The sequence below is a fragment of the Capra hircus genome, chromosome 18 (genome assembly GCF_001704415.2).
Source record: "Capra hircus breed San Clemente chromosome 18, ASM170441v1, whole genome shotgun sequence".
NCBI lineage: Eukaryota > Metazoa > Chordata > Mammalia > Artiodactyla > Bovidae > Capra > Capra hircus.
The window spans coordinates 47523110-47544302 of NC_030825.1; the positions used below are offsets into that span (position 1 = coordinate 47523110).

Below are 21193 nucleotides of genomic sequence, written 5' to 3' on the forward strand. Positions count from 1 at the left end.
GTGGCCCACCAGGATCCTCTGTCCATGGGATTTCCCAGGCGAGAATACTGGAGTGGGTTGCCATTTCCTACTTTAGGGGATCTTCCCCACTCAGGGATTGAACCTGTGTCTCCCGCATTAGCAGGGGTACTCTTTATCACAGAGCCACCTGGGAAGACCCCCTGGGAGCTCACACCATTCTTCCAAGGTCGCAGACGCAGACCCCTTCGGGAACCCAAACATCTGCCCACCCCCACCCCCAAATGTCCAAAACCAGAGTAAGACTTTTTTGTTGTTGGTTTATTTGGAATGGGTCCTCTTCCTGTGGTTTCCACACAGGTACTGGAAAATAACCCGAGGGGAGCCACCTCTACCCCAGAGATCCAAGGTCACAGGAAGGTAGCAGTCCAGAGCGGGAGGGAGCTCGGGAATCCGAGCAGGTCCTGGGCCCTGGCGTCACTTGCTGAGTAAGAGGCCAGCCCGCAGCACGCGGGGGACTCGGCGGATGGTCAGCGAGACGCGGGTGCCGCGCACCAGGCGGGCTCCCGGCTGCGCCGAGGGGCAGGCGGCGGCGTTGGGCGGCAGGGAGGCTGCCTCGAGTGCGTCTACGCTGGCTGCCGCAATGCCGTGGAGGAGGCGCGTGTAGGCGGTGCCGCGGAGCACCAGCAGGCTGCGCGGTTCAAGCAGCAGAGAGGTGGCCGGCCGGGACGGGGGCCGGGGCTGCGGGGAGGGTTGAAGGTTAGCGGGTCCCCAGAATTTGGTGGCGGAGGCAGACGAGAGTTCAGCAAGTTTGGGGGTTCAGGTCAGTGAGTTCCAGGGGCAAAGGCTGAGGGGCAAGTGTGCTCCTAAGAATCAAGGCTTTGGAATGAAAATCCCAAGAGCGACAGGGCCAGGGCCTGGAGGGGAGGGGCGCGAGGGGAGGGAAAGGGGAGTGGTCGGCAGTCTTTTGGGAAGGGGTAGGAACTAGGCTGCAGATGGGGGCGTCTCGGTGTCTAAAGAATCTGCAAGGGTCTGGGACTGAGGGATCAGTGGTCCCAGTAAACTGGGTGAAACTGGGCCAAGGACTTGGCTGAAGCCAGGAAGGGAGGGAGAGAGGAGCGGGTGTGGTCTGGGCGGACGTGGGGGTATCTCAGGATGCTTTGAGGACACCAGCAAGGTGGGGGGCAGACAGGAGCATGTAGGATTGACAAAGGGAGCCCAGGGACTTCCCTGGGGGTCCAGTGGTTAACACTCTGTGGTTCCATTGCAGGAGATGAAGTTTCTGTTCTAGCCAGGGAACTAAGGTCCTACTTGCTGGGTGGTATGGCCAAATAAATAAAAGTTTTTTTTTTTTTTTAAGGGGGAACCCTAAGGAGCAGCTGTGATCAGGGTATCCAGGGTAGTTTCTGTGAACACTGGGGGGGTCAGACATGCATCAAAGAAAGAGGTCAGGGAAATTGTCATGAGCAATCCTCACAGAAGGGGGCTTGAGCAGTGAGTCCTGGGTTGAGGTGCCAAGAGAATCTGGAGGTGTCCTGCGTGACAGATCACATTATTGGAGTGGGAGGGAGGAGGTCAGTATTGGGGTGTCTATGCAGTGGCCACTGAGAGTCAGGGTGTCTGGGAGGATGTCAGAGACACCCCTGAGGGGATGGTTGTGGCGGTATCAGGATATCAGTGTCTGTTGGAGAACTGGGGAGCCCTGCCTGCCGTATTGGAGTGCTCACTCTAAATATGCGGGGCCAGGACATCTGTAGGATGTCAGGATAGTTGCTCAACAGGTGGGGGTATTGGGGTATCTGTGAAGATCATGATTTCTAGGGCACCCTGCAGGTAGATGGGTATCAGGGCTACCTCATAGGTGGGTGGAACCAGGGTCTCTTGGAGGATATGGGAGGTCAGAGCACTCACAAGTGGCTGGGGCAGCATCTCAGGGCCCACCTGCTCTGTTGGGTTATCATCCTCTGGCTGCCGAGGCTCGTAGAGGTCCAGCATGGTGTGAGAGCCCAAGCTGATAGTGCTGACGGTCGGGTAGTACAGTGGCCCATCCTCGTGGGGCTGAGGAGTGAGTACCAGGGCTGGATGGGGCAGGAGTCCACACATCCCCACCCCCAACCCTCTGAGGTGAAAGGTGTCCCCCAGCTGGGGACAGGGAGGCAAATGCTTGGTTGGGCTATGTGAATTGCTTAATGAGAGTGGACGTGGGTCAACATGATGCCCTGCCCCGTGGTGGGTCCCAGGTCTCGAGGGTGGGGTGAGAGAGTGGTTACCATGATGCCCTCCCCAGGCAGATACTGGTTTATGAGGACGTGGTTGGCTGGGAGACCCCCAAAAAGGCTGAGGTCAGACACTTTGTCCACGTAGCGCTGGAGCCACGGTGGCAGTCGCTCAGGAACCATCCCCCGGGGATGGGGGAGCCCACCTGTGGGAGGATAGTGGGGTGCTGAGGGCACCCAACCAAGGAGCTCTGGCACCAAGGAGCCCCCATTAGGAATATCCTAGTGGTTGGTAGCACTCTGACCTCCTCAGGGACCCCTAACTCTTTGGAGATCCCCACTCCACTCTTCAAAGCTTTCCTGCTTCTCCAAAACCTAGAGATACCCCCTCAACCCATCAGGAAATTCTAACCCCTCAAGACCTCTACTGACCCCTCAGAATCATCCTGGCCCTTGGGATCCCTTGAGCCCTCAGGGACCCCCCCCACCTTCGCCTCAATGTCCTGAAACTATCAAACCTGACATGCCTACCCCAGCCCACATCCCTAAGTCAGCTATGCTCATAGTCAGGGACACTCACCCCAGTTCTGTAACTTCCTCCCGGAGAGCTGGGTCCATTTTGGCTTTGGGGCATTGAAGACCTGGGAGATAGAAGGGGGTCAGTCCTTTTTCAAGGACCACCCTCTCTGATTCTCCCACCCAGGCCAACAAAGCGGTTTTTACCTGGGGTGGAAATGGGTCATCTCAGTGTCTGTGGGATCATTCTCTGGGATAACGTTCCCAGGATTTTGTTTGCCTTTTCCCCCTGTGAAGACCACAAGCCTCAAAGCTGACCTGTGTCTACCAGGATTGAGAAAGGGCTGTACAATCAGGGTCTGAATCTACCCAGAGCTCTGGGCTGGATTGGGCTCTTTCAGCTCAGCAAACAATCTGCACTTTAATTTTCTGATCCCTGGGCTATCTCAGGACAGTCTGAGTTCTGGAATCTCCTTGTTCCTATTGCCCGGGGGAGAAAAAGTGCTAAACTGGGTTATTCAATACAGTCAAGAGAGTATTTTGAAAATTCTCCACTGCCAAGACCCCAGGGGTCTCGAAAGGGTTGTCTCAAAGAAATCTAAGAAGGGACTTCCTGGATGGTTCAGTGGCTGACTCCACACTCCCAATGCAGGAAGCCTGGGTTTGATCCCTGGTCAGGGAACTGTTAATATACCCCACATGCTGCAACTAAGAACCCTCATGCCACAGCTAAGAACCTGCATGCCGCAACAAAGTTTGAAGATCCTTAATACTGCAACTAAGACCCGGCACAGCCAAATAAATACTAAAAAATAAAAAGTTGGACTTCCTTGGTGGTCCAATGGTTAAGAATATATCTGCCAATGCAGGGGACATGGGTTCGATCCCTGGTTTGGGAAGATCTCACATGCCGCAGGGCACCTAAACCTGTGTACACAACTACTGAGCCCACATACCCTACAGCCTGTGCTCCTAAAACAAGAGAAGCCACTTCAATAAGAAACCCGTGCACCGCAACAGAGGGTAGCCCCTACTCGCCGCAACTAGAGAAAGCTTGCGCACAGCAAGGAAGACCCAGAGCAGCCAAAAATTAATTAATTAATCAAAAAGCATCTTTAAAAAAATAAGCCTAAGAAATCTCCTTATTTCCTTCATGTTAATGGGGCTGGGATGGGTTGTCTCAGTAGGAGAGTCTGAGCTCTCAACCTAACTCATTCCTGGGCCTCAAACAAGATAGGAGTAGTTGAGACTGCACAGGGCAGGTTCAGGCTCTGTAACCAAGGCTCTGGGGCTGCAAAGGGCTATCCCATGCATGGATTCTGAACTTTGTAAAACTCTCTTCTTTCCCCAAACCTTAAGAATAGAATACAGACTGTACTATCTAACACAGGTGGTCTGGGCTTGGTAACCTTGTTCCCAAGGCTCTGGGTCTATGCTGAGCTATCAGCGGAGGGAAGCGTTTACTCTTAACATTCTGAGGCCTGAACTATTTCAGCACAGAAATCTGAACACTGTAAATTCTTCATTCCCCAAATCTCAAGGGCCTGTCTCAAGGGCCTGAACTGGGCTCTTTCAGCCTGTGTTGTAACTTCCTTTTCCTTATAACAGTAGCAGGATTGGGTTGTCTTAGCACAGAGAGCCTAAACTCCATAATAAACACCACCTTTCTAGGAATCAGTTTGGGAAGTTCACTGGTGCTCTAGTGGTTAGGATTCAGCGCTTTTATTGGTGTGACCTGGGTTCAGTCCCTGGTCAGGGAATGAGATCCCGCAAGACGTATGACTTGGCCAAAAAAAAAAAAAAATCAGTTTGGTTTCCCCTAAGCCTCCTGGAAAAAGCTCTTTAGCCAGGCCCCGGCAGGTGTTGAGAAAGGAATAGGGAAGGTGAGGGATGGGTGCTGGGCGGCACTCTCCTTTCTGCCAGGGTCTTCACTGTGGCTTTGTCGGCTCTCACATGAGAGCTGGGGGTTGGAGAGGGATCTGGGAAGAGGAGAAGAACAGACCAGAAGGGTGTTGAGGTCACCTGTCGAAGCAAATACTCCTCCTCTTCCTTGGAGATGAAGTCAGGGATGTAGTAAATTACAGGTGGTGCCTAGGACAGAGAGATCCCCCTGAAGGTGTGGCCCTTTCACCCGCAGACTAGTGCTAGCACCCATGCGCAGCCCCTCCTCTGGAGTGTAGCTCAGGATGTCCCCAGACAGGCCAGGGCCTTAAGTCAAGGGACCGATGACTATTTGGGGGATGAGGAGGTGGCGGTGAGGATAGGGCTGGACCCTGAGGGTAAGAATGGAGAGGGAGGGGTCAGGTCCAGCCCACAAACCCAGGAGTTAGCCTCCCTATCCATCTCCACTCTTATCTCCCACCCTCTAGTCCCCACCTTCACCCTCTGCACCCCCAGTCCTGACAACCTGCTCCACCCTGAATGGCTCCAGGGCTGGGACCCTGGCATCCTGATCCTCCATCGACAGCAACTCCAGGTACCTGGTCAGACCTGTGGGGAGAGGAGAACATGCTGAAGTAACCAAGCCTGCCGCCCTCAGATTATGATCCAGCTTTCTGCTCTTACCATGGGCCACAGCCTCAGCTCAGACCTCTAGGGAAGCTCTCTTGGTTTCTAAAACCTAAGTCCTCAGTATCTCAAAAGCCCCTCAGTGCACAGCCCCCACACTTGCCCGGACACAATGAGCACCCAGAATACTCCCCCAAACTCCATCCACCAAAGGTCCATCAAATTACACATATTTGCTGTCTTAAGCTCCCCCAGAGAATAGCCTCTGACTCCATCCGCCGCCTTTCCCAAGAGCTCCACACATATCCCCCAGGGCTACACACCAGAGTCCCTTTAAACACCTTGATTTGAGACCTCATCGTAAAAACTGCCATGCCCTGACTAAGCACAGCACAGCATGCATGCCTAAAAACTGCAATCCTGGCTCTCTAACAGTGTTCAAGGTCTTCATAGACCCTCCTCCCTCCTCAAGCCCTTTCAGACACTCCATTCTGAGCACCCTTGTGCCCCCAGTCTAAGCCTCCTCAGACATACCCATTTTCAGTCTCCTCGGATCCCCCTCCTCTAGACTCCCTTCAGATTTCTCTTCCGGAGCGCCCCTTCACTGCAGCACCCCTGGACCTGTGACCCTGAGTCTGACTCCTTCCACGCTCCGAGCCCCCTGGATCCCCCGACTCTGTCTTCTAGAACTCCACATTCTGAGCTTCCTCGGACTCCCACATGCGCTTCCCTGGGTCCCCACTCTCAGCTCTCTTAGACCGCCATCTCCACCCTCGGCCACCCCGCAAACTGACCGTCCACCAGTGACCCCTCCAACATCCAAATTCAACATCCCAATTCCCTTCCCAGCTACTTCCGCCCCCATGCACGACTGCCCGACGCAGGCATCCTCAGACCAATGGGAATTCTCAAAGGCCCTAAAGCTCCGCCCTCCACCCAATAGGCGCTCTCACAGAGTGTCGCCCCGCCCCCTCACCCTCGTTCGGTGATAGGCTATGCCTCCTGGCCTTTGAGCCACTGGACCCTTCAGAGACCGAGCTTCGTCTGGACCGACCAATGAGAGCTTCAGAACGAAATCCGTCCACACTGCGGAGCGAGCCCAGAGTAGAGCCCGCAGGGAAAACGGATGTGTTGGAAGGACCCCCCCGCAGGTTAGGCCATCCTATATACGAGCAGGGAGACGAGACTGAGGGAAGGACTTCCTCTGCCATGCTCCCCTAGTAAGGGTATAGAGGCACGACCGTTAACTCCCTAAACACCGACCCCACACAGAAAGCCATAGAAACGTCTTTATTGAAGGGGATAGGGGTCATGCTGAGTTTGGGGACATGCAGTGAAGGGGCAGTCGTGAGCTGTCCTTGGTTTTCAGGGCCCCAGGTCTGCCCTGGACACCCTGGGCCTTCAGGGTCTCCGTCGGCTTCTGCTGGTCTGTCCAGGGTGCTCTGAGGTCCTTCAGGGCCAGTAACTTAGATTTGGCGTTTTGGACCTGTGACCAGAACGTAGATTGAAATGGGGGCTCCAGGATTTGGGATCCCCTCAAGGCCTCGATGCTTCTCGTCTATTAGAGAGGGAGGCTTGAGGATTTGGGGATTCCCTTGGGACTGGGGCTCTTGGAATTTGGGTATCTTGAGATCCATGGACTCAGGGGATTGAAGTCCTCTGGTTTTCAGGAATGAGAATTTCTGTTTGGGGGTCTCCTGGTGCCTATGAATAGGGCTTGACATGCCCTGGATGCCCAGGATGCATATCCTGACTACAGTCTCCTCCATCTCAGGCATAGGGACTTCCATGGTTGGGTTTCCTGGGGGCTTGGAATCAGATTTTTTAAATTTGGGATTCCCTGGGGATTTGGGGTTCCATGATTTGGGGGTCCTGGGAGTTAGGGTTTGGGGCTCTCCTAGGGGCTGTAGGAATTAAGGGCAGAGGGAAGTTTGGGACATGTACTCTGGGGGTTGGGATCCTGAGTCCCAGAATGGGGCCTCCAAATTTTGGGGTCCCCCAAAGGGGGAAATCATTACTTAAAAAATAGAGAATTTTCTGGGAGCCTGGCCAGCACAGGTGCTGTGGGCCACATGGGGTGGGCTTCATACAAGGCACTGGGGGTTTCTTGAGGGTGCAGAGGATAGGAAGACTTGGGGGTCCTGTAATTAGCACTTCCAGGACTGTTTTGGCATCTGTAAATTGGGGGTGACAGTGGGCTGGTTAATGTGGGTCTCTTCTTGAGGGGTAAGAGTAGAGGTTTTTGTTAATGGAGGGAGTGTCCGATTGCAGTCTAAGGGTTTTGGGGTGACCATGGGAGTCACAACATCTTGACAGGACTGATATTAAATGTGGGTCTGTTACTCTTCTCTGGAGATGTTTCTTTCAAGGGGGTTTGATGCGGGGAGGGTCTTTGTTAATAGGGAATGGTTCTGCTCCAGTGACTAGTGACTCAGGAATGTTCTACTGTGGAGTATTATGTAGAGAAAGTCACCATCATTTGGGGTGAGATGGAAATCTGTTAATTGGAGGGTCTGATCTGAGGGGTGGGACTAGCCTGAAGGTACTACACTCAGGGAATCTCTTTCTGGGTAACATAGGGTCTGTATTTGGGGGGTCATCATGGGGGAATCTGTTAATAGGGCCTCAGTGATCGAGGGCTGGCTAATGGGGTCTCTATTCTGGATGTGTTACTGGGAATCTCTATCTCAGGGTGACTCGGGGGTTCCTTGTGTCAGGAGACGCTAGAGGGGGCTCTGTGTCTCTGTCAGATGTCCAGGGCCTCTAAGACTGCATCTCCGCCCTCAGCATCCAAGGAAACCAGCAGCAGAAGAGCAACCTGGCGAAAAGAACTGTGTCACAGCCCAGTGCAGGGTGTGGGAGCATCTGGGCCCATCCCCACCCGGCTCTTCCCCAAGGGTCTGGGATTTGCCCTTTCTGGGTTCTGCCTCCACCTTTCCGGCTCTCTCAGGCTCCTCTGGAGCAGAGGGTGTTCTGTCTCCCTTATTTTTGTTTAGTTGCTAGTTGTGTCTGACTCTTTGCGACCCCATGGACTGTATGTAGCTCACTCCTCTGTCCATGGGATTTCCCAGGCAAGATTACTGGAGTGGGTTTCCATTTCTTTTTCCAGGGGATCTTTCCCACCCAGAGATTGAACCCCTGTCTCCTGCTTGGCAGGCAGATTCTCTACCACTGAGCCACCAGGGAAGGTCTAACCTGCCTCTTAAAAATTGAATTCACCAGGATTCATGGTGGGGCCTCACTCTCTAAAGACTGTTTCCAGGTAAGCTAACTTAAGTCCTAAGTTTTCCTAACCTCTATTTCCAGCCCCAACCAGAACTCCAGACCCCCTCTGTCCAGTGGCCTGGTGGATGGCTTTCCCTGAATTATCTCACAGGAGAGGGGACCAAGGGTTACTACGCACCTGGAGATGGAGTTTTCTGATGCGATGTCCTTTGGGGTCCGGACTGTTGTGAAAGTGCGTTTGGGCTGCGTCACTGAAGAGAAGGGCAAGGTCTCAGGTGATGGGATGACAGACCCACCTCTGTCCTCAGTATCCACCCAGACTCTTTGTCATTAATATTTATCTACATCCCCAATATCCTACACTTCCAACAGCCATCTAGACTCTCTCTTCAATAATATTCCCTGTGTCCTCTGAGACCTACCCATGTCCCCAGTGCCTGCTCAGAGCCTTGTCAACATCCTCTTCTCCATAACACCCATCCTTTTGGGGGTCCGACTCATCATTTTCCTGGATCCCCAATTAAATACTGGAGATCCTGTCACCAGCATATACGTAAGGACCCATGACCTTCCTGCCTACCCTCAAACCACATTCCTCCGCACACCCATCCTACAACTCACTTGTCACTTGATGCACTTTTTTGGCTCCAACATTGTCCCCAGGGGGGTCAGTGGATCCACCAATCCTGGGGAGATATGAGAAGTGGGAGGAGTCAGAGCTACAAGAGGCCAGGGTCTGGCAGGAGCTGAGCTCCAGGGGGCCTACGAGGAAAGCACTAGGGTATGGGGGTGGGTGTCCACTCTATCCTCCTGGTCCAAGAGGAGGAGACATCTATGGCGGGTATCAGGGCTCTAGGTAGTACCCTGGGCGATGATCAGAGTCTGGGCTCACCTCTGAATTCGAGATGCTGGTGCAAAGACGCCATGCTTCGGGGGGCAGGTGAAGTACCGGACACCGAAGACAGAGCCGTCGTGCTTGCCGGTGGGCTGGTCCAGCTCGATGCCGTACCAGTACCCTGAAACAGGAGGGGGTCAGGACGCCGTGAGGCCCTGCCTGGCCCCCGGCCCATATTGCGATCCTCACCTGGGGCGAAGTCTGTCTTCCCATAGAAGCGCACAATCCCTTGCTTCTGGCCAGCGACGAGGACTTGGTCTCCAACCTCAGCCTTGGCTCCTTCGCGCTGCTGCAGGCTGCCCAGAGACGGGGATGATGAGGGTTTCTTCTTACCTGAGGGTGGAGGGGACAAGGGTTGAGGGTGAGGCCTCTAGACACCAGCCCAGGGGACGCTGTGCCACCCAGAAAACCACAGGTAGGAACTCTGTCCTTGATCAAATGAGATGAACTGCTGAGCCCTTCTCTGAAATAGGAGTGGGGGGCTGGGGGCCTTGAAAGAAAACCCCAGCTGCCAGAGAAACTGGGGTTGGGGGCTTTAGGCGTGAGGGAGAAAACTGAGTCAAGAACCTAGAGAACCCCAAAAACTCTTTCTCAAAATTAAGGATATTGAGGCCAAAGGAAAAACCGAGTGTCAAAAGTTAGAAATTGTCCTTTTAAAATGAAGGAAAGAGGGAACTTCCCTGGTGGTCCAGGGGCTAAGACTCCACACTCCCAATGCAGGAAGCCCACATCAATCCCTGGTCGGGAAACTAGATTCTGCATGCCACAACTAAATATCCCACATGCTGCAAGGAAGATGGAAGATCCCATGTGCCACAACTAACACCCAGCACAGCAAATAAATTTTTAAAATAAAAATATGAAGAGGGGAAAATAAATAAAATGAAGGAGGGAGTTGGGTCTGAGGGTAAAGCAAGTCACTAAAGCCAGGAACCCCACAGATTGTTCCCTAAAACTGGGAGAAAGCCTTTGGGTCTAAGGGGAAGCTAAGTCACAGGGGGCAGGGAACACATACAGGTCCTTCCAAGAACTGGGTGGGACCAGTACTGAATCAAAGGAGAAACTCAGGTAAAAAGTCAGGGACTCAAGAGTTTGTCCTCTAAAATGGGAGTTTGGGCCTGAGCAAAAACTGAGTCACAGAAGCTGGGCTACCCACAGAATATCCTCAAGACTGGCTCCTGTCACCCCGTGGGCTCCGCCTGACCTTTGTGTTCCCTGCGGCCCTTGCCAGTGACACGGGAGAAGTCCATTCGGGGAGTCCGAGGTGTGGAGGTGACGGATGAAGGAGGTGCATCCACTGCCTTGGAGATCTTGGACACAGAGGCAAAAAGACCTGGGGGACAGAGCCTGGGCTGGGAGTTGTCCAGGCCACTGGCCCCTGCCCCATCATCACCCCTGTCCCCACCACTCAGTCAGCAGCATCACTGCTGAGTGGACCCCAGTGGGACTGACCCTGCTTGGGAGGGCAGATGAAGTACCGGACGCCCCCAACACTGCCATCATTCTTGCCCTCGGGTTCATCCAGCTCCACGCCCACCCACTGGCCACTGGCGAACTCCGTGGTCCCGCAGAACCGCAGCGTGCCCGTCTGGAGAAAACAAGGGAGGATATGGCTTGGGTGGGCCTTGGGAGGCCATGATAACATCACTGGCACAAGGAATTCCCTGGCGGTCCAGTGGTTAAGAGTCAGCACTTTCACTGCTCAGTCCCTGGAGATCTTGCAAGCTGCACAGAGTGGCCAAAAAAAAAAAAAAGAAAAAGATCAGTGGCAACAAGCAGCATGGTGGAGTGTATGAGGGAGCCCCAGGCTCAAATCTCAGCATCTCAGCTTGGACATCACCATTCACTGGCTATGTGACTTAACCATACTGTGCCTCAGTGTCCTCATCTGCGAAATGGGAGTAGAAATTGCACCCACCTTACAGGATTGTTACAGAGCTGCCCTGTCCAATGTAGTAAATAGCCACTAGCCACATAATGACAATTTAACTGAAATCAGGACCTCCCCCATGGTGCAGTGGTTAAGATTCCATGCTTCCACTGCAGGGGTTATGGGTTTGATCCCTAGTCAGGAAAGTTCCACATGCTGAGCAAGGTGACCAAAAAAGAAAAAAAAAATAATTAAAATTAAATATTTCCCCAATTGTAGTAGACACATTCCAAGTTCTTAATAACCACATGTGGCTTGTGGCTACTTCACTGGACTATAAATACACAGAACATTTCAAATCTCACAGTCTATTGGACATGAATGCTACAGAGACAGAAAAGCCCTCAGTACAGGGCTTGGTGCTGAGTAAGGGATCAGTACGTGTTGACTATTAGTATACTGTCACTTTCGTAGAGGGACTGCATGGGCCTCAGTGTCACCTGTAAAATGAGGATAACAGTCCACCTCAGAGTCTAGTTATCTGGTAGAAACATTTTTAATATATGTGACATTGCTTAGCTGCAGTGAGTGTGGTTATTATCATTTGGGTGAGGTTCCTTCACTGCTCTAAGCCTCAGTTCCTTGTCTATAAAATGGACTAAATAATAGTGCCTCCTTTGGAGAGTTGGTGTGGGGATCAGAACAGTGGCTGGCACACAAACAGCACTCGGTGTACACCAAGCCCTGTTCTAAGGGCTTTACTCATTTTAACTAATTTAAACTTGGAAAAGAATCTAAAAGAGAATGGATATGTGTGTATGTGTAACTGATTCATTTTGCTGTACAGTGAAGCAAACTAACACAACATTGTAAAATACAAATTCATTTTTAAAATAAACCTCATACACCCCCCTGAAATGGGTATTATTAGTTTCCTTTTACAGATGAAGAAACTGATGCCCAGAGAGGTGAAACCACTGGCCCCACAGCTGGCAAGTGGCAGAGCTGAGCTGCGCTTGAGCAAATCCTAATAACCACTGTGCTGTGCTGCTTCTCTCCAGGCAGAGACTGTTATCACATGTCTCCAGACAAAGGTTTCACCACTCTGGATTTCTTAGTCTTCTATGTTGTAAAATGGAGACAGTCAACCCCTCCTGCTTTCAAAACTGGGACACTGATTTGATTAGATCACGTACAAGAACTTTCCAAAAGGGGCTGATGCATGCAGAACTCTTGATTAGGAAACAAAGTGTGACTTTATGGCTTCTCACTGCACAAAGAAACAAAATTCAGTCACTGCAGTGGCCTGCAGGTCTAGTGTGATCCAGCCCCTGCTAACCTTGCCACTTCACTCTCCCTAGATAACTCCCCTCCATGCACACTCCTCTGAGCCTTTGTACCTCTGGTTTCCTTTGTCTTATATTTTTACAAGATGAGCTCCTTCCCATCTCAGCCCATATATCACCTCCTCAGAGATGCCTTCTCAGAAGACCCTAGCTAAAACCACCTCTGCCCTCAACCAGGACCAATTTATTAAATATTTGCATTTAATAAATGTTTTCAAAGCCCTTGCTCCTGGAAATTATCTTAACTGTGAGTTGATTTTATTGACTGTCTCTTCTTCAATAGAAATGGAGTTCTATGAGAGCAAGGCTGGGGCTGACACAGGTCTTTACCCCCAAGGACAGGCTGGGTCCAGCATGGAGCCTGAGGGACATCAGGTAAATGAATTCAATTTGGAATGCCTGGATGAATGAAGATATTCTCTGTCCTCTGGGACTTTATCCCTGCTCCCTCTTCCTAAGACCCCCCCCTTCTCCTTTTCTTCTCCTGGCTCACTCCTCCACATCTTCAAGTGGGTGCATTCCCCATCACACCCCTGATTGCTCTGATCCATACTTTTTTCCCAAGCAAAGGAGTGATCACTCTGGGAGCACAGGTGGCCCTGAATGGGGACCACAAGGCCCAGGGGGCCCCAAATGGGGCCGACCTGTGCTGATCACTCTGCCTGTGCTTCCCCACGAGAGCCACAACTGCTCTGGGCTGTCACTGTCAGGAGATGGATCTGTTGTCCCCCTTGGATTAAGAGCTCAGCCCAGCGTGGGGCATAATGGAGGCTCTAGCAGAACAACTGTTGGATGAAATAAACGCTCTGTGCATGCCCGGGAGGGTTGACAGACAGAGGGGACGAGTCTGGACTCTGCCCAAGGCCCCAGCTTTGAGCACTGAGTCCTGCCCTTCCCTCCCTGCTCCAGTTCCTGACCTTCTGGCCATCCAGTAGCACGCGGTCTCCCAGGCGCAGGCCCAGTGCACTGAGCATGAGATTGCCTGGGACGTTGTCATAGTTGGGTAGTGTGACCTTGGGGAGGGCGCAGGAGAGTGGCACTGCCTCCTCCAGTAGCGTCCTTAGCTCCTTGGCCACCAGTGCCGCCTCTGCCTTGTCCAGGGACATGTCCATGGGGTCTGGGACCACCTCTGCTGGCACTTGTCCCTTTCGGTTCTGTGGACCAACAGGAAGAGAGGGGGAGAAAACTCAGTAGTGGTAGGCTGCCCTCCCACTGAGGCCATGCCCCCAGAGATCCTGGGTCAAGGTGAAGGAGAGATGGGAGTAAGGTCATGCCCTGGGCTACCATGGCAACAGGAAGGGATGGGGCATTAAGGTTCAGATCACGGTCCCCAGGGAAGCCCACCCCTAAGACCCCAGCCTGGGGATGTCAAGTATAGAGCCAACAGGGAATGAACGTCCCACTTCAGCAGTGTAGGTCATGCCTTCAGGGCCAAGACCCCAAGCCCAGAAATGGGGCCATGGAAGGACAAACACAGAAGATGGGCTCCTGTGGTACCAGGTCAAGGGTCCAACTGGGCCAATGGGGAATGAGAGCGTCAAGAAAGGCAAGTGGTCCTGCCTCTCTCCCATCCTCTGCAGAGGCCTGCTGGCTGGAAAGGGATTGGGAAGGAAAGAAAAGGAAGGTAACAGGACTGGGCCAGGGTGGCAGTACCCGAAGCGCCGGGTTGGCGCCGTGTTCCAGCAAACACTTGGCCGCGCCCAGGCACAGGTTGGAGGCAGCGATGTGCAGGGCTGAGCCGTGGTTGAAGTCACTGCACGTGGAGTTCACCACTGGGAAGTGGGTGAGAGGAGGGTTCCAAGTGAGCGCCCCCGGCTCCCAGCCCTTTCACTGCTGCCTTCCCGTCTCCGGAAGTCCATCTCTTCATCTCTCTCTTAACCCGCAGGCTCCAATGCCTCCCGCAGGCTCGGACAGAGCCCCGCCCCTCCTCGGCCACACCCCTCCCGACTAGCTCCTGCCAGGTCCCAGCAGCGTTAAGGACCACTGAGCCCCATTTCTTGCGCCTCCCGCCTCCTATCCTGGCCTCCCAAGCCGGGACCATTAGTCATCTTCCCACCCTTCTTCACTCCCTACACCTGAGCACCTTCCTCCTGCTTCAAGACCTCCTTCCTCTCCTGGGCCCTGCCCGTTCCCAGCCTGGCCCTCCTCCTCACCTCGGGGCCGCGCACCCTTCAGCAGCACACGCACGAGATCGGGCACGTCGAAATAGGCGGCGTAGTGAAGTGCGTTCATGTTAGTCCAGCGGCTACGCAGGGTCACGTCTGCGCCCAGAGCCAGCAACTGCTGCGAGAGGCGCACCGCCGCCGCGGGGTCCCCTGCGCGACAGCCCAGGTCAGCTTGGGTCCCCTCCTCCAGAGAGTGGGGCCAGGGCCATGGGGCAGTTCCTGGGCCTCAGGGACTGCACTTTGGGGTCCTAGGCTGTGGACTCAGGATGGAGGTTGGAGGGCTGGAGTTCTGAGAGTGTCGGGCGTGGGAGCCTAGGTTTGGGGGTTCATGGTTTGGGGGCTAGGACCCTCACCGACTCCGTGGGCCCCAGCCTTGCACGCATAATGGAGCAGTGTCATGTCGGTCAGCCCATCGCGATCATTCACATGGCAGCCTCGACGCAGAATCTAAGGGTGCCGGGGACCAGGGAGGGTTACCCAAACACGTGAGGGACCCCTTCCCCTCCTCCCTTGCATCACCAGTGTCCTTACCTCGTTGCCGATGACGTCGATCTTGTGTTGGACTTGGGGCACCCACTGACGCACGATGGCAAACAGCTCAGGGATGGTGGTCTGGGGGTCAAACAGAATCTCCTGGCAGGCAGGGTCGTTGGGGTCGAAGAAGGTGAAGGCTGGGGTGGTGAGAGGTCCAAGGTCACCCCCAGGCAACCTGACCCCGCCTCCTTCCACCCTGAGATACAGCAGCCCTAGGTCTTTGTCTTTAAGATCTCCTAAGGCAGGGTCTCACACTGGTGGCCTTTGGGCCCTGGGCATTTTCTGTGTGGCCAGCATGAGGTTTCAAAATAAAGAGGTTTCACATAAAATTTAGGATGCCCTCTGTGTTTTGAAAAATTAAAGATCAGGCAATTCCTGTATAACAGCCACCTCTACCTCACGAAACAAGTGTGACAAGGAGTCTGCATGCCAAAGGGGATTGCTACTGTTCTGGCCCATGGTACCCTGTCAGTCTGGGCACGATTAGGCTGAATCTCCAGAGTAAAGAAAAAAATTTTAATATTGATTTATTTATTTGACTGCACTGGGTCTTAGCTGCGGCATGTGGGATCTTTGTTGTAGCAGGCGGTATCTTGATCTAGTTCCCTGACCAAGGATTGAACCCAGGCACTCAGCATTGGGAGCACAGTCTTAGCCACTGGATGACTAGGGAAGTCCCAGAGTAAAGAAAACTTAAAAGCCAGAAATCAGTTTTTAAGAAAAATCTCCCCAATTTTTCAGCTACTGTGCAGTCCACATAAAATGTATCCATGGGCAGGATCCAACCTGTGGCCAGCCAGGGGGAAACCCAGACGAACTTCCATCTCCCTGCTTTAGACTCTGAGGATTGCCCTCTAATAATGTTCAGCACCCAGCACAGGGCTGGCATGTGGTGGGAACTCAGTGCCTGTTGAATGGATGAGCACATGAATGCCCAGATGATAAGAGCCCAGGGAAGTACCGTACAGTCTCCAGCAGGCAGCCTGTGTGCTCCTTTAAAACCCCAGCCCTTCTTGGCGGAGATCCCTGCCCTGGCTCCCATCACACTCGAGTACAGATCCAAATCTCACTCTGGCCAAAGGCCCTGCACCAACTGGCCTTGTCTGTTCTTTGCTCTCTCCCCCTCGCTCATTCCCCTCCAGTCACACTGGCCTCCTTCCGCCCTTTCAGTCTGCCAGGCAAATTGCTGTCTCAGGGCTTTGTGCTTGCTGTTTTTCTTGCCAGGGCCAGCCTTCCTCAGATCTTTTTAAGGCTCCAGAGAGGCCTCCCCAGACCACCCTGGCTAAGTAAGCACCTCTGCCCTTCTCCATCTCTTACTCCCCCTGCCCCCAATTCTTTTTTTAAAATTTGGCTGCATCTCAGGGCATGTGGGATCTTAGTTCCCCAACTAGGGGTCGAACTCACACCCCCTTCACTGAAAGCACAGAGTCTTAACCATTGGACCGCCAGGGAAGTCCCTCTTGCCTTTTTAAAAATTTCTTTAAGAATATCACTACTTGGGTACTTCCCCAGCCATCTGCTGGTTAAGACTGCAGAGACCTGGGTTCAATCTCTGATCAAGGAACTAAGATCCTGCATGCCTCATGATGTGGCCAAAAAAAAAACTAAAACCTATTACTTGTTTACTCCTTCCTCCCTCCTCTTTTCCTCTCTTTCTCTTCTTCCCTCTTTTCCCTCTATCTCTCTTTCTCACTTGTCCCCCTCACTGGGACATTTCTGTTCTCCCTTATCCCCAAGGCCCTGGCATCCAGGAGATGCTCAGTCTCCACTGAATTAATGTACACATTTAATAAACACGTACACGAGTTTCTCTTGGAGTCCACCTTAGCCCTCTCTCTGGCCTCAACCACATGTTCAGATTCTGTGACCAAACCCTCCTTGTTTCACAAGCAGCAGGGTTCCTGGGGGTGGGGAACAGACACCCTAGGCTCTTTGACATCCCAGCAGGCCACAGGCCCCAGCCACATTTCCAAAGGAAATTTTCCAGTTTTCCGGGATGGATACCCTGCCCTGGACACCCAGATAATGTTATTTTTCTATCAGACTGAGGGCAACCTTTAGCCTCTCTGATCCCCCTCTAGGGAGTGACACACGTCCACAGAGGCCATCCCTCTTGCCCTATCCTGCTGGTGCCTACACTCTGAACTTGGAACCTAGTTGAACATACAGCTACTGAGGATTCTCAGCCAACATCTAAAAGCCTCCTCCTATACCCAGTTCTGGCTGAGCTCCACTCTCTCTATGCAGTAACCAGAGGGAGCTTTTAAAAATATAAATCAGAACTGCCACTCCCCTGCTTTTAAATACCCATGCCCCCGCCCCCAACTGCTCTCCCCACCATCACATTTAAAATATACACGAAGTCCTCACAGTAGCCTTGAAGGCCCTTCCCAGATCTAGCCCTTGCCAACCTCTCACTTCAACTCTGATCATTCCCTAACTGCAGCACCATGAGTTTCTTTTTGTTCCAAGCTCAGTCCTGCCTCAGGGCTTTTGCAACTTGCTAGTTACAGCCTGGAACTCTTTTTCCAGGTCTCCTATGGTTGATTCCTCCTCTTGCTCAGTTGTTGTTTAGTCACCAAGTCGTGTCCCAACTCTTTGCGACCCCATGGACTGGAGCCCACCAGGCTCCTCTGTCCATGGAATTCTCCAGGTAAGAATACTAGAGTGGGCTGCCATTTCCTTCTCCAGGAGAGCTCCCTGACTCAGGGATTGAACCCACATCTCCTAATTGGCAGGTGGATTCTTTACCACTGAACCACCAGGGAAGCCCCCCTCACGCTCAGGGTTTCCACCTAAATGCTTCCTCATCAGAAAGACCCATCCTGACTGCTCTATCTCAAGGTGCTGCCCCCTAGCCATTCTCTATTATTATATCTCCATCTTTTATTTCTTTCATAGCATTCACTCCAATCTGAACGTATCTGATTTTTTTTTTTTTTTCTGACCATGCCTCATGGCATGTGAGAGTTACCGGACCAGGGATTGAACTCATGCCCTTTGAAGTAGAAGTGCAAAGTCCTAACCGCTGGACCCCCAGGGAAGTCCCTGAACTTATCTGATTTATATATCTGTTACTTGTTTAGTCTTGCCTTCTCTCCTGAGAGCAGAGATCATGCCTGGAGTGCTCACCATTAAATCTCCATCTCCCAGCAAAGGCTTGTCACCGAGTATAGTACTGCTGGTGAATGAGTAGACACTTTCTATTTACCTAAGAGGACACCTCCCTCTCAGCTCCACAACTTCCTACCTCAGAACCTTCACTCCTGTGGTCACCTCTCCTGGGATCCCCTTCCCCTTGTTAACCCTCAGTCCATCCTTGGGTCTCCCTTGAATGTTATTTATTCAGGAAAACTGTATCTTAAAAGGCTCTTGCAGACTCCTGTTCTTGGCAAACACGATTCTCATCATGTCTTTAATTATGTACCTGTATTTTTGTACTTATTTGTGTGACCATTATTGAGGCCTGTGAATTTTCTTAGGCAAAGACTAGATCTGTCTGCCCCACCTCCTAGGTCCACAGCAGGCTTTCAAAACATGCTTGTTGAATGACTAAAGGACTGAATGATGTGTCATGAATCAAATATTAGGATTATCCCAATTCCATTCTCCAGTGGGTGAATGAATGAATGAATGAAGGGGGGTAGGGATGCAAGGGCCATGACTCCTCCAGACCACCTTCAAATCCTCGGGAGTCCTCCCACCATCTCCACCAGCGGAGTTTTCAGCCAGACCTCCCTGGCCACCCAAGGCTCCAGGCCATATTGCAGGATGGGGAGGGGGGTTACCGTAGTCCTTGGGGAGGGGGGCTGGTGCCGAGGGGTGCACAACAGGCTTCTGCCGGCGCTCCTGGGTGGGGCTGGGGGGCTCCGGGACAGGCTCATCCTCCTCCTCCTCTTCTTCTTCCTCCGCCCTGAGCGGCGGGGCCATGGGGGCAGGATCTGTCTTAGTCATGGTCCTCGGTGGCCCTCGGGGGGCAGGTGCAGAGTTGGGGGTGGGCTTCAGGCAAATCCTAGGGACAGAGGTCCACTAGAGAGGGTGATCCGCAGTCTCCAGAATCTGAGCCCCTCAAAACGCTCCCAGGGCTCCGGATGGCTCTCACGCCCCCAGCACTGGATTTTGGGCAACCATAGAGATGTCAGTCACCCATCAGAGGACCCTGGTTTGTGGGCCTACGGTCTACCATTTCCCCCAGGCCAGTCCCCCATTCTTCTCCTCCCGCGTCAGGCCCCTCAGTCTAGGCCGCCCCCTCCCCGGGTTTGTTTATCTCAGGATGCAGGATGCTTTGCCCCTCCCCTTCTCCGCCGGCCTCCCCTCTACCCGTCTTACCTTGGGTGGATGGGGCTGAAGACCAAAGCTGAAGCCGGGGAAACTGGAGTAATGGGGTGTCAGTGTCTGGAGAAGTGATGGGGGAGAAGGAGACAGAGAGAAGGGGATGAGGCCCAGACGCCGACGGGGGGATGGGGGTGGAGAGGGAGGGGCACTGACAGCGCATGCGCCGTGTCATCCCCAACCAGGCGCGGGGGCGGAGACAGCGTGAGGCTGTTTGCATTGATGAAAAGGCTGCAGGCAGGGATGGGAAGGGAAGAGACACCGAGGATGGGGAAGAAGAAATGGCCACCAAGAAAGATGTGAGGCTTGGAGACAGAAGGAGAGATGAAGCAGTTGTTCAGTCGCTAAGTCCTGGGAAAACCGGCCCAGTCCTTCCCGCTGTGATAGCGCCTTCCCCGCAGGCCTGCAAACCAGACCAATTAGGGCAGGGGTCTCTGTGGTGGTGACAGGTGTTCTCTCTCTCTGACGTATCAGACCTGACCTCTTCTCCCTGTTCGCCCTAGACAAGTGATGTCTCAGAGGGATGGTTTTGTAGAGACTCCTAAGGTCATTGTCACGGTACTTGTCGCAGAGTGCTCGCAGGCACTTACCAGGCCAGAGAAGCTAAGCCACTTGCCCAAGGGCATAGAGCAAGTGGGTAAAATGGAGCTAAGACTTGAATTCAAGTAGCCCGGCTTAATCACCATGCTACCTGACTTTGGCAGTGTAGGGTACATCTCTGCCAACACACCCCTCCCCAGAAAGGCCTCCAGGAGCCAGCCCAGGATGGCTTCATCACAGTGGCTTGGCTGTTTCACATCTGACTATGGCCTGCCGTGTCCACTCTGATCTGAACAGAACTGGTTGACTTTGCCTTCCACCCTTCATCCTTCTAATGGGCTGGCCCAGTAGCTCCATTCAAGGTATTTCCAAGCTATTTCATCCCTCACCCTCATCCCAGGCCCTGACCCTGGTCCATCCTTCATCCTCTCCTACCTGGACTGTGGCAGCAGCCTCTTCCCTGTTCTCCCTGCTCCCCCTAACACCCCAATATGCTGCCACAGGGGACCTATTAATACCTATCACATCAGGACCTTCCTAAAGCATCTGCTTGCTGCACCTCACCCCAGATAAAAGCCAGTGTCTCAACCATAGCCCACAAGTCCCATCATCTCGCCAATCTCACCTCCTCTCACTCTCCCTGTCACTCACTCCACTGTAACCACACTGGCCTCCTTGTCCCCCTTCACCCCTGGACCTTCGCACTAGCTGTTTTTTCTGCCTGGACCGCTCCTCCCCCAAATACCTGATCTCCTTTCTCCTCTCGTTTAGGCTTTCACTTATTGGTTCCTTCTCAATGAGACCTTTTTGGCTCTATCTAACGTTGCCTTCCAACCCCACCCTCCTTACAAACTCACTCCCTTCCCTGATTCACCATAGCAACACTGCCCTCCTCCAGCTTATACCTTAGATGATGCTGTTAGAACAAGGGCTGTTGTCCCTGGAACATCTAGTCTGCATGCCTTCCAGGCCAGCTCCTTTTCATCATCCAGATCTCTGCTCAAACAGTCTCCTTAGAGAATCTTCCCTCCCTCCCTCTGCCCACACCACCCCCCAACACCCGCCTCGCTGCAGCCCATATATTTTCA

The 21193-nt window shown here is 53.1% G+C and overlaps 2 protein-coding genes across 6 annotated transcripts; both read right to left on the reverse strand.

Moving 5' to 3' along the window:
* Nucleotides 262-6100, reverse strand: ALKBH6 (alkB homolog 6). Of its 3 annotated transcripts, none has more exons than XM_018063381.1 (7): nt 5993-6100; nt 5098-5180; nt 4713-4781; nt 2755-2815; nt 2229-2380; nt 1900-2016; nt 262-699 (listed from the first exon to the last, which is right to left on the reverse strand). In XM_018063381.1, exons 1-7 carry the CDS (start codon nt 6015-6017, stop codon nt 436-438), a joined length of 771 nt encoding a protein of 256 aa, XP_017918870.1. In that variant the 5' UTR covers nt 6018-6100; the 3' UTR covers nt 262-435. The 3 variants fall into 3 exon arrangements, with proteins under 3 accessions (XP_017918870.1, XP_017918871.1, XP_017918872.1); XM_018063382.1 differs by lacking the exon at nt 5993-6100 and adding an exon at nt 5733-5986; XM_018063383.1 differs by lacking the exons at nt 262-699; nt 5993-6100 and having other exon boundaries at nt 1916-1978; nt 5098-5160.
* CLIP3 (CAP-Gly domain containing linker protein 3) lies at nt 6470-21088 on the reverse strand. Of its 3 annotated transcripts, none has more exons than XM_013971172.2 (14): nt 19563-21088; nt 19022-19345; nt 15231-15370; nt 15053-15146; nt 14688-14849; nt 14188-14306; nt 13452-13688; nt 10771-10906; nt 10523-10651; nt 9508-9651; nt 9316-9439; nt 9045-9109; nt 8602-8674; nt 6470-8016 (listed from the first exon to the last, which is right to left on the reverse strand). In XM_013971172.2, exons 2-14 carry the CDS (start codon nt 19185-19187, stop codon nt 7962-7964), a joined length of 1644 nt encoding a protein of 547 aa, XP_013826626.2. In that variant the 5' UTR covers nt 19188-19345; nt 19563-21088; the 3' UTR covers nt 6470-7961. The 3 variants fall into 3 exon arrangements, with proteins under 3 accessions (XP_013826626.2, XP_013826628.2, XP_005692331.2); XM_013971174.2 differs by having other exon boundaries at nt 19022-19262; nt 19563-21087; XM_005692274.3 differs by having other exon boundaries at nt 19022-19245; nt 19563-21086.

Coding starts and splice junctions, on each gene's coding strand:
- ALKBH6 (XM_018063381.1), bottom strand. CDS start 6,017: ATGTTGGAGGGGTCACTGGTGGACG. Junction 4,782..5,097: donor AGCCATTCAGGGTGGAGCAG/GTTGTCAGGACT, acceptor TCTCTGTCCTAG/GCACCACCTGTAATTTACTA. Junction 700..1,899: donor ATGATAACCCAACAGAGCAG/GTGGGCCCTGAG, acceptor CCCTCCCCGCAG/CCCCGGCCCCCGTCCCGGCC.
- CLIP3 (XM_013971172.2), bottom strand. CDS start 19,187: ATGACTAAGACAGATCCTGCCCCCATGGCCCCGCCGCTCAGGGCGGAG. Junction 10,907..13,451: donor TGCTACTGGATGGCCAGAAG/GTCAGGAACTGG, acceptor TGTTTTCTCCAG/ACGGGCACGCTGCGGTTCTG. Junction 8,017..8,601: donor TCAGAAAACTCCATCTCCAG/GTGCGTAGTAAC, acceptor TCTTTTCGCCAG/GTTGCTCTTCTGCTGCTGGT.